General features: G+C 41.9%; 1 protein-coding gene across 4 annotated transcripts in view; it reads left to right on the forward strand.

Annotated features, from left to right (window-relative positions):
• ENOX1 (ecto-NOX disulfide-thiol exchanger 1) overlaps positions 1 to 12,180 on the forward strand; it is a 104,200-nt gene that overhangs the window by 27,365 nt on the left and 64,655 nt on the right. For all 4 annotated transcript variants that reach the window (XM_033154287.1, XM_033154290.1, XM_033154291.1 and 1 more), the window contains exons 5-6: positions 1,783 to 2,016; positions 6,357 to 6,569. In XM_033154287.1, coding sequence (XP_033010178.1) covers positions 1,783 to 2,016; positions 6,357 to 6,569 — 447 coding nt within the window. The remainder of the gene's footprint in view (positions 1 to 1,782; positions 2,017 to 6,356; positions 6,570 to 12,180) is intronic.

The raw sequence follows: 12,180 nt of genomic DNA on the forward strand, positions 1-12,180 counted from the left end.
TGTAGATTATGTTTTTTATCTTTGATATTTAAAAAAAGATATTGGGTATTTGATATTAACATTTGTATATCTTTTTTCAAACTTTAATAAAATATATGGGGGGGGGGTTAAGCAAAATAAGCTGTTAGGCAGCAATAAAAAGTTCATTTTAACCAAGGGTGTCAGTTTATTGTGGAGTTGGTGCTTGCCTGAAGGCAAGTTTTATGCAGCATTCACATGTTTTCCTCATTAAAATGTTGTCCCATACTTCTTTTCCCATTAAAACCAGTACTGTGTGTGTGTGTTTGTGTATTTTCCCAATAAGTGGTGAATCTGAATTAAAGATGTGGCATTTTGATGAGGATGTTGTGTGGACGATGCAAAAACTTGCATGGGTGTGCAACACCGAGTCCACAATAAACTGCTGTGTGGAAGCACAGGGATCACGTTCAGAATATCAGTTTGTTTTACTCTATTATTGACAGTGCATTTGGCTCAACAGAAGTGTTATGTGCCTTCAAAATGCAGATGGGTGCATTTCTTTATTTAAGCCACTGTTAACCATTTTTTTAGTCTAATGCAGGTTTTCCCAAACTTGGGTCTCCAGCTGTTTTTGGACTACAATTTCCATCTTCCATGACCACTGATCTTGCTAGCTAGGGATGATGGGAGTTGTAGTCCAACAACAGCTGGAGACCCAACTTTGGGAAACCCTGGTATTTGTTGTTGTTCAGTCGTTCAGTCGTGTCCAACTCTTCGTGACCCCATGGACCAGAGCACGCCAGGCACGCCTATCCTTCACTGCCTCTCGCAGTTTGGCCAAACTCATGTTAGTAGCTTCGAGAACACTGTCCAACCATCTCATCCTCTGTCGCCCCCTTCTCCTTGTGCCCTCCATCTTTCCCAACATCAGGGTCTTTTCTAGGGAGTCTTCTCTTCTCATGAGGTGGCCAAAGTACTGGAGCCTCAACTTCAGGATCTGTCCTTCTAGTGAGCACTCAGGGCTGATTTCTTTGAGAATGGATAGGTTTGGTCTTCTTGCAGTCCATGGGACTCTCAAGAGTCTCCTCCAGCACCATAATTCAAAAGCATCAATTCTTCGGCAATCAGCCTTCTTTATGGTCCAGCTCTCACTTCCATACATTACTACTGGGAAAACCATAGCTTTAACTATATGGACCTTTGTCGGCAAGGTGATGTCTTTGCTTTTTAAGATGCTGTCTAGGTTTGTCATTGCTTTTCTCCCAAGAAGCAGGCGTCTTCTAATTTCGTGACTGCTGTCACCATCTGCAGTGATCATGGAACCCTGGTATAATGGTTGCAAATAGCAATAAGAGGGCAGGCCCCGCTCTCAAGTCTAAAATATGACATAAATGGGAAAAGGTGCTGAAGCTTACATTTGTCCCTACTCAATTTCATTTTGTTAGCTTACACCCAGCTATCCAATCTGTTAAGGTCATTTTGAATTCTGATTCTGGCTTCTGTGGCATTAGCTACCCCTCTCAGGAGGAGGAAGACAGCAAACTCAGACAATGGGTTTCACATATGGAGTATTTGTAGCAGCCAGTTCAAAGAGTGAAGGAGCTGAGCTAGCGGAAAGGGCCTACAATCCTCTCTTCCTCTTTTTATATCTGGATGGAGTGTTGTTCGCTTCTTGTTTTCCACATAATGAAACCACCGTTTTAATAGGCAGGCTTCAAGCAAACCAGCAAGCACAGATGTTAACTCATTGACATGATGTGACACATATGGACGTAAATAAAGGAAAGGAGACCTGACGTGGTTTTTGCTTGTTGTTTCCAGGGTATCGCATGAGATTAGGATCTAGTACGGACAAGAAAGATTCAGGCCGACTTCATGTTGACTTTGCACAGGCAAGAGATGACTTTTATGAATGGGAATGTAAGCAGCGGATGCTGGCCCGAGAGGAGCGTCACAGGCGCAAAATGGAAGAAGATCGGATGCGGCCCCCATCTCCGCCCGCCATAATGCATTATTCGGAACACGAAGCAACTTTGCTGGCAGAAAAACTGAAAGGTAACGGGACATTTACCAGCCATGCTATCGGAAGGTCGATAAATCTACAACTCTGTCACAATAAGTTGTGTGCATATTAATGTGTAACAAAGCTGGTCTCACTCTTAACTTCAGTATAGCTGTTCAGGTGGGATAGTGCAGGCTGTAGCATGTAGCATACTTTTCTGTGTATAATACGATGCTTTTTTATTTTAAAATTATGTAGAAAAATTGGGGTCGTCTTATACATGGCTAGTACATGGGGACGACGACGTGGGATGGGTTGCTACTGCGAGCCAGTGATTGTCAGCGGCTACTGGGTGTGTTATTAGTGGCTGCGGCAAGGGCTGGTTTTGATTGGCTGTCGCTGCTGCAATTGGGCGGGCGATTGACGGTCAGTCGGGTGAGTGAATTTTGGCAATTCCCCCCCCCCTAAAAAAAAAGCTCAACAACTCTGGGCAGTCCTCCTCGCAAAAAGCTCAGCAACCCCATCTTCTTAATGTGGACTCCCGAAAAATAGGGGGCATCTTATACCGTGCACGGCGGCGAGTTATAAACGGGAAAATACGCTAGATGTGCTTAAAAATAATGGCAATGTGTTTTCCTTTCACACATGATACTCTGAATGCACTCAGGGCTGAATAATGCAAAGATGGTCAAGAATTTTGTTACATTTCTTGTTTATTATATGTTATCTATTGTAAAATTACATAAAATGAAATAAAAATATAAGAATAACAACTAAAAATGTGCACATGGTGGGTAGATGTAAGATAATTAACTGCTCAGTTTCCAGATTCTTGCATTTGTCACTGTTTTTCACAACATGGGGAGCAGCTGGGTTCATCCCACTGCTCTCCTCCTCCTCCTCCTCCTCCTCCTCCTCCTCCTCCTCTCTTCTTCTTCTTCTTCTTCTTCTTCTTCTTCTTCTTCTTCTTCTTCTTCCTCCTCCCCCTCCCCCTCCTCCTCCTCCTCCTCCTCCTCCTCTCAGATTGCTGATTTCAAATACTGTTAAAAATCACACAGCACCTAGACAGTGTGGTACCATTTCTACAACAGACAGAAAAACATTGCATGGTCCGCCAAGTCCCTCAGCAATTTTCAAGTGGTCTCCGGTGGGAAAATGTTTCGGAACTGATGCCAAGCTCATACAGAACAAGATGCATTGCCCAGGGTCACACAGCCAATGAGATGGCTGCAATAGGGAATACCCAGCTTGATAAATGCGCATTGCCAACTTTGTAGGCCAAAAGGACCAATGGGTTGGTTCATATTTATGGTGGCACCTCCACAGCCCCTGCCACAGAAGGGCTACTGATTTTGGTGGCTATGCAAAGGCATTGGATCTCACAAATAGAGCTTCTCTGAGTGTCACCCAGAAGTCACCCCTCTCAAGAGAGTGGGGGGGGGGGTTGCAACATGAGAGCTTTATCTGCAGATTTGAAGACCTGAGGTTCAAACATTTGAACAGATACTTTACATTGGACACCCAGATGGTTGACTTTCATCAGCCGATGGCATTCAAATATATTAATCACGGTTTTCAAGACAAGTCTGTGTTACAAGGTTTTAATGGCACTTCCCATAAGTATGTGTATGCTTGAGTAATTGACATGCTGCCATCAATGCAATAATTTCTTCTAAAATATACTTTACAGTTGGAGAAGAATGACTTTTTTTAATATAAGAAAGTGCTCCAGTATACTAAACAACAACAAAAAGATCAGTTATGCAAATCAATTCTACCTAAGAGCATTTATATAAGCAACAAAGCATTCAATTTTTTTATTTTCATTCCTCTGAAGTAATATTTTTTGAACCGTGTCAGCTTGACTCTGAAGGAAAGGCTGCAAAAGGCTGGAAACCAAGCCCAGCTTTTAAATTGGATTCTATTATCTCCAGCAGGAAAATAAATAAATTTACTGTCGGGGATCCAGGTGAACTTACAGAAGCTTAGGAGGAGATCTGTGTTCTATTTTCAAGGAAGATAATTATTTCAGCATGTAAAGCCACTGGGCAGTCGGCTCATCAATTTAGAAAGCAAGGAGTGGAGATGAAATTAGGATTTTAAAAATAACCCGTAGAGAGGGCATTATGTTAGGTAATGTAGTTGAACTGTGAATAATTTCCCTCTAGCACTTGTTAAATTGTTAGCAACTTGTATCTCCTAATTACAGAACCAATGAAGATTTTTCTCCTTGTACAGAACCGTCAATTAACTGTTAATAGGCTTGCAGGCCCATGCAGCTTGCCGGTGACGCGGGCCTAGATTTTCCTGTGAGCACTCAGAGAATTTGCGTGTCAAGGTCCCCAAGCCACCCACAAATAAATCACACATCACACATAAATTTTGTTTAAGGTTTTTGGCATAATTTTGGCTGCAATTTCAAGTGAAGTAGTGGTTCGACTCAATCCATGTTGCCTATGTTCCCCATTTAAAATTGCTTCCCTGTTTTCTTTCCTTCGGCTCAGGTGAGGAGGGGCAAATGGCGACGTAGAACTAGGCATTTATAAGGAATACAAAGTGCCATCACTCCATGTCGCTTTGCTCCATTTCTCTTTGAAAATCTAATGGAATGTTTGAGGCAGCGCCTCCCTCAAGATGGCGGCATGAGGTAGTGGAACATAGGAAGCTGCCTTGCGCCAAGTCAGACCCTTGGTCCGTATCGTCAGCGGCCCTCCAGGGTAGGGTTGCCACCCATCCCTTAAAAAACAGGATTGGCCCGTTTTTGAACATCAGCGTCCCCTGTCCTGTTTGGGATGCCTTTTGTCCCATTTTCAAAGTCATGAAAAAAGTCACTCCCACCAGTGGCCTGGTCCACCTTTATCTATCTCATCCTGGCGGGGTTGAAGTCATGGGACAGGGAGTTACAGCTAGTCCTAGTTTTCCATTGAATGTCCAAATTACCTTTCCTGTTGGTACCGGTGTGCTCCGTTGGTCGGAACTTAAAAATGGAAAGCGTAATGCTGGTGGTCAACAAAAGTGGTTTAAAGACTGTCTCATGGCAAATTTAAAAAAATATATAGTATAAACACCAATGACTGGGAAACAATGGCCTGCGAGCGCTCCAGTTGGAGAACAGCCTTTACCAAAGGTGTCATGGGCTTTGAAGACACTCGAACTCAGGACGCAAGGGAGAAACGTGCTAAGAGGAAGGCAAGCTTGGCAAATCCACACCGTGATCAACTCCCACCCGGAAACCAATGTCCCCACTGTGGAAGGACATGTGGATCCAGAATTGGCCTCCGCAGTCACTTACGGACTCATTGTTAAAACTGTGTTTATGGAAGACAATCTTACTCGCCAGAGAAGGAGAAGAAGCTCACTTTGTAAAACCAGGCTTTCAATTTGTGCTAAAATGCTCTCCCTGTTATTTTTAAAAAATGAAATATTTGTGGAATTAAATATTTAAATGAAAAAGTGATTTAGTCAAGTTAAAAATGTGTTAAAATAGCCACACTTCCTTTTTGAGCAACACCAATTTAGTACCATGTTAATTTCCCCCACCCCCTGCAAATATTTTAATTAGCACTGGAACACTATTTTTTTTGCCTACCTTTTAAAATAAGCTATTAAAGTCAAGCGATTATTCAGTAGTACCTAAATAAGATGTCCTTAGCACAAATTAAAGAACCTATTTATTAAAGACAATTGAAAACATTGATTAAAAAGCGGTGTGCTCAGAATTGTCCCTTCCCAGGGCACATGCCAATGTCATGCTCATTAGTGAAGATAGCAGCACGCGCGTGCACGCGCGCGCACACACACACACGTAAAATTATCCCCCCCAGGAAAATCAATTACAACTTGGCATCCCAAGACATTTGGGTACCTGAGGTGAACCACAAATTGCTGCCCGCTCCCCACCAGGGAAGAGGGGGTGAATGAACAAGGGGAAAATAAATATCTTTATTAAGATCTTGGTTGCCTCACCTTGTCTCATGGGTGGGCAGACCCTGGCTCAAAGCTACAAGGCTGGAAGGCTTCAGGGTCAGAGCACTTGGCCACGCCAAGCGCTATAGACAAAATAAATTAATAGTTTACATTTAAATGATTCTTCATCTTACTCTGACTGTGAGCAGGGAGAGCCTTAAAAATCCTTATCATATAATTATTCCCAGAGTGAAGCTGCTCCATATTGCTTTATTGGACGAAAATTCAAGCCACAACATTTTACAAGACTCATAGTAATTAGGACTTCAGATGACAATTTATAAAATTTTATGTTAGGGTGTTAAGTGAAGTCTAGTGTAAGAAACATCATAAATGTTATTTATGAGACTATTAATTCATAAGGGCAGGAGCGTATTCGTGGCACAAAGCATGTAATCGTAATTTGAACTTCTTGAATTGATTGTAGACGACAGCAAATTTTCAGAAGCTATTTCGGTGCTGGTTACCTGGATCGAGCGGGGCGAGGTGAACCGTCGGACGGCCAACCAGTTCTATTCCATGGTGCAGTCGGCAAACAGCCATATCCGCCGACTCATGAACGAAAAGGCAACTCACGAACAAGAAATGGAGCAAGCCAAGGAGAACTTCAAAAATGCCTTAACTGGGATCCTCACTCAATGTAAGTAACACCCGTTAGTCCAGTGGTGGTGGTGGGGTGTTAGCTAATCGGTGGTGGTGTTGTAACCCTGAGGGTAAGTAGTTTTGATATAGTCCCTTTCACTGTGGAAGATCAAGGACCATTCATAAGATTTTACTTCTCAAGGTGAGCAACGTTATCTCAGTGGTGCTGTTGTCGTTTGTCAGTAAACTTGAAGCAATGGAAAATGTCAGGAGACTGACCGGGTGATTACTCTGTCATCTGCTGTGAGAAAGCCCAATTATTTTTGCATTGAGATTCATCTGATAGCTTCTTGGAGTTTTGTAGGAAGTGGCACTTGGGTTTCACTCTTTGGGGGGGGGGAGGGGATTGTAACTAGACAAACAATAAAAAGATGTCTAGCTCTAGGAAACGAGAGTACACCCAGGCCACAGAAAACTCAGCCGCCTTTACTGAGCAGCTGCTCTTGTTGCCCTCAAACAGTAGAAGGACCTGAAGTTCTGATTAGAAGCAGCAGATGCTACGACAAAATGGTACCATATTCCAGAGGAGGTGGAAGCTGTCCCAGTTTAAACCCATCAAAGCAGGTCTCCCACCTGATTCCTGTGGATGTGATTTGTTTTTACTGCTTTTAGTTTTGTATTGTCAATTGTTGTAACCTGCTTAGGGACTTGCTGGTGAAGAGCAGGTGGTATTATTATTATTATTATTATTATTATTATTAACAACAGCAGCAGCAGCAACATGATATTTTATATAAGTTGCCTTGGGGATCCTTATAGATTGCCAGGTGGCAGAAAAATCTGATAAATAAATTGGCAAGTGTGAGTACGAATTCTGCCTTGCGCACCAATTAATTACCCAACGGGTTTGTGTGCGTAAAATATAATCAGTTCCATAACCTTAATGGGACTTCCTCATAAAAAATAATCAGAATAATTTCTTGGCAGATTATTTTCTCCTTTTTTTGTAATAAAAAGTACTTCCCGCCCCTTTAGTTATGGACATTAAAGCCAACTTTATTTTACTTAGACCATGTGGAAAATAGCATGGATCCAGTAAATTGGCAGACAAATCACCTCAGTCAAAGCTTCTCAGTATCCCAGCGTGGAGAGTCGCCTTTTCAGAGTAGCGAAGGTTAACCTCCTGTTTCCACTGTTCCCCCACAGAGAAATGTGATAACCAAGATTTACCGTATTTACTAGAGTCTAATGCGCCATCAAATCTAATGCGCACTTCAGTTTTCAGAACCTTGAAACCAAAAAAAGAGAGAGTATTTGCTGGCGAATGTAAATGTGCCATCAAATCGAATGAGCACCTTAATTTTCGCAACGTGCCGTATTTTTCGCTCCATAAGACGTACTTTTTTCCTCCTAAAAAGTAAGGGGAAATATCTGTGTGTCTTATGGAGCAAATGGTGGTCCCTGGAGCTGAATTGTCCAGGGGCCAAAAGAGGATCATGCTTTTTATTTTACAAAGAGAAAAGGGGGTGTTGAAAGGATCCCGCTCAGCAGCTGATCAGCAAGAGATCGGGAGAGAGATAAGAGTCCCCGGCTCCCTTTCAGCCCCGCCCTCCTTTGTTGAATGTGCTGCAGAGGGAGGTTGTTTGCTTCCCCAGCTACATGTGACTGGCTGATTAGATTATCTGTCTGGAAACTGTAGAAAAGGCTCCCTTTCCTTTAGAAGCTGCAGAAATGTGAGTTGAACCCCATAAAAACAGGGCTTTTCCTCTTTGCTTTTCCCCCTTTGCAAAAGGAGCTTTGCTTTTCCCCCTTTGCAAAAAAAAGCTGCAAAACCTTTAGCTGATCCTCAAAAAAAACAGGGCTTTCAGAGGAGGAAACCCAGAAAAAAATTAACTGGGTTTCCTCCTCTAAAAACGAGGTGCGCCCTATGGAGTGAAAAATGTGATAATTTGGCCAAAAAAAAGAGGTGAGCATTAGATTCGAGTAAATACAGTATAACTTAGCTATCATTAGTCACCACATAATTATCTCTGTCGACAGAGTGTCGACAACAGATATCTATTGCGCCACCTTCCCTCCCTGAAAGTCCCCTCCAAGCCAAATAAGTGTGCCATATCACCATTGTAAGGCATTCCTGAGTTTTACTCAAAGGTTGCCTGTCCTCAAGAAGCTCATAGACTGAAGGACATAGCCAGACAAGGGGAGTGGCTATACATTATTTCTTTCAAAAGAATGATGAACATGTATTTACTAATCAGTATTTAATTAATTGAGCAATCCGTAATTAACCTTTCTTAGGTTAATTATCTGTAACTTCAACCTTGGTGTGGTTTAGAACAGTGTAGAATTTGTTTTTCTCTGCCAGACCCCTTTTCTTGAAGCTTGGCCTTCGTTAGCTAGGCTGAATGGGTACAATAAAGTAAAGTACAATAAAAGCAAAATAATAAAGATCGAAAACATTTTATATCTAGACTCTCCCTGCTTTCTTTGGTATGTTGGTTAGGTGTTAAGAGTCTTGTTCCCTTTTTTAATGTAACATGGAAGTTTAATGGTCTTGCTGAGTTTGAGATTTATCTTATGGGAAGGGTGTCTTCAGAGCCTTGTGTGACACCTTCCTGCCCATTGCTTTTTGTTGTAAAATGGAGCACATTTTGTGTTGAAAGCATTCCCCAAAGATTTTCCTGGGGACATTTTCTTTTCTTTTTTTTATTTTTGCAAGCCATTCAATACTCCTCTCTCTTTCCTCTTTATCCTGTTCTTCCAAAGTGTAACAAGAACCGCGACTTCATTTCTGGTCGGAGATGCTTCTGAATTATTGATCTCAATCCTCAGAACATGGGACGGTACATGTTTTGTTATGGAGTCTGAGGCAGATGGAAGGGGAAGTATTCCCCAGATATCACAGAGCTATCTTTGCCATTGTGCTTTCTCATTCCAAGAAAAGCCAATGCAGAGAACAAGCTGTATCAACGGATAAGAACAGTTCATGCAAATAACTTGGAGTGGTGGGTTAGTCTGTGAGCCAGAACTCTGATACTGGGCCATCTGGTGCCAAGCAGAGATGAAACAACATTTTTTCATCTAAAAACTTATTGCCTGCAGTTTAAAAATATGCATGCTGGATTTCTATAACTTTCAACTTTAAGAGGTGCTAATTTGTATTCGATCCAAATCTCTAACTATTCGTCAATTTAATAATAATAATAATAATAATAATAATAATAATAATAATAATAATAATAATTTATTTATACCCTGTCCTTCCCAGCCAAAAACTGGGCTCAGGGCGGCTAACACTAATTAAAATCACAGCAAAAACATAAAAACAATCAATTTAAAATACAGATTAAAATACAAATTCAAAAATTCAAAAATTAAAATGCAATTTCCCAGTTATTTGTTGGATGCAGGGCACTGGCACAGTATCTCATGAAATCTTGTTGAAATCTGGGTCCTGGTTTACAGAATAGGCTTTTGCAAGATCCGAGGAGTGTCAGTTGACTCACTTGAGTAATGATCCAATTGTTAGGTAGATGGAATTGTATGAATATTCCCAAGAAAAAATGGTGGTCATCGGTATCTGCCCATTGAGCCCTCCTGCCAGCCTTTCCCTTGAAAAAGAGCATTGGAGGGGGAGCGCCCCACATGAGTCCAACACTTCCTCTCCCCCTGGCAAACCTGGTCTTTCCCAATGGAATGCACGCTATTTGACTCCGCTGCTTAAAATCCAACCGAAGGGCTGGGCAGTTCCATCACATTGGGCCCCCATTAGGCCTGGGCAATCTATTGATACATCGCTCAGAACTGGTATGAGGACCGCAATGTCGGCTTCACTCAGCGGTATATCACTGGTGAAACCGCCACAGCTCCTGAGTCCCTCTGCTAGCAGCATCCGCTAGAGGGAGGCGAGAGTTCCTGGCTATCCCCCCACCTCTCCACCTCGTTCTTCTCTCTTTCTGTCAATCAACTGCATTGCACACATCCTGGTCCAGACTGCAGCAGGCTTAGTGAATTTTGCAGGGTTTGCAAATGATAGCAATTATTATTATTATTATTATTTTAAAAAATTATTCAAGTACGGGAATTTTTTACATACATTATATTATCTCCTTCCAATTTTTAAATTTCCCATATAGTTTTTTTTTCCCTTTTCCTCCCTAAATATCCATTGGAAGGGTTCAAACAATTGTCCTCAGCCACGGGCATAATGTCTTTAGTTTCTACCGAATGTCTTTTGTTCCAGTAGTTTTTATCCATTGAAGATAGGGGTTCCATCTGTTCCTTATCGTAGTGGACTTGACCCTCCATGTTGTTTCCTGTGACATGACTGCAACAATGTCCGACTGGATAAATTCAAACAAATAACTATTCCAGGCATCTACTGTCCATTTTTCTCTATCTTTCCAACTTAAAGCTATTGTTGCCTTTCCTATTATTATTATTATTATTATTATTATTATTATTATTATTATTAATTTATTAAATTTGTATACCACCATTCATCCACAGATCTCAGGGCACTTCACAACAAAAAAATACAACGTGAAAGCACAAAATGCATGATAAAAGCAAGAACAAAAAAAACCCCAACAAACCAAAACCCTTTCCCTCCCATTTCTTTCCCTGGCCTCTGCTAATGCCAGCAGATTCTCATAGCCATATGCTGTGTGCACATGAATCTCTGCATATTTACCTAGTTCCCAGAGAGTTGGGAAATTCAGAAGTTGGGCCAAGCAACAAGAAATTGAGAAACACTGACTGCACTGCAATATTGTGTCACTTTACCAGTGGATAATTGTAGACTTGGGACTTAAGATTTCCACACACTCTGTCACCAAATAATCTCTGTTGCAAAGCCGCGTTCTTTGGAAAACATCAGCCTTTCTGCTCCAAAGCTGGCCTGCAGACACCAACTCATTAATTATCGTATCTCACCTTGACTGCTATAATTCTTTCTGCCAATTCGGTTGTCAGGCTTCAGCTTTTTCAGAGATCAGCTGCCAGCTTCTGACTAGGATCAGATTGGCGGTGTAAATCCCCACTTTCGTGGGATCTGGGCTGCCATGGAGAAATGAACCTGGGACTTCGCAAGGTGAATGACGTCCTGACATTACAGCCGGCCTCCACTCTCTGATCAGAGCCCCGTTTCTGACCAGGGCTTGGTCAGAGCTCAAAGGAAAGTATAGTGGCTCTGTGCCAGACGGCAAATGGGTGGGCCTCCCTCCCACAACTGTCCGTTGGTTAGAAAGACAAAAGGCCAGAATGGAGGGTGTTAATGCTAATTAATGCTCATTAACTAATTGATGAGGAGGAATTGAAGAACCTTTTAATGAGGGTGAAAGAGGAAGCACAAAATATGGTCTGAAGCTCAACATCAAAAAAACTAAGATCATGGCCACTGGTCCCATCACCACCTGGCAAATAGAAGGGGAAGAAATGGAGGCAGTGAGAGATTTCACTTTCTTGGGTTCCATGATCACTGCAGATGGTGACAGCAGTCATGAAATTAGAAGACGCCTGCTTCTTGGGAGAAAAGCAATGACAAACCTAGACAGCATCTTAAAAAGCAAAGACATCACCTTGCCGACAAAGGTCCGTATAGTTAAAGCTATGGTTTTCCCAATAGTAATGTACCGGAAGTGAGAGCTGGACCATAAAGAAGGCTGATC

The sequence above is a fragment of the Lacerta agilis genome, chromosome 7, assembly GCF_009819535.1.
Source record: "Lacerta agilis isolate rLacAgi1 chromosome 7, rLacAgi1.pri, whole genome shotgun sequence".
Taxonomy (NCBI): domain Eukaryota; kingdom Metazoa; phylum Chordata; class Lepidosauria; order Squamata; family Lacertidae; genus Lacerta; species Lacerta agilis.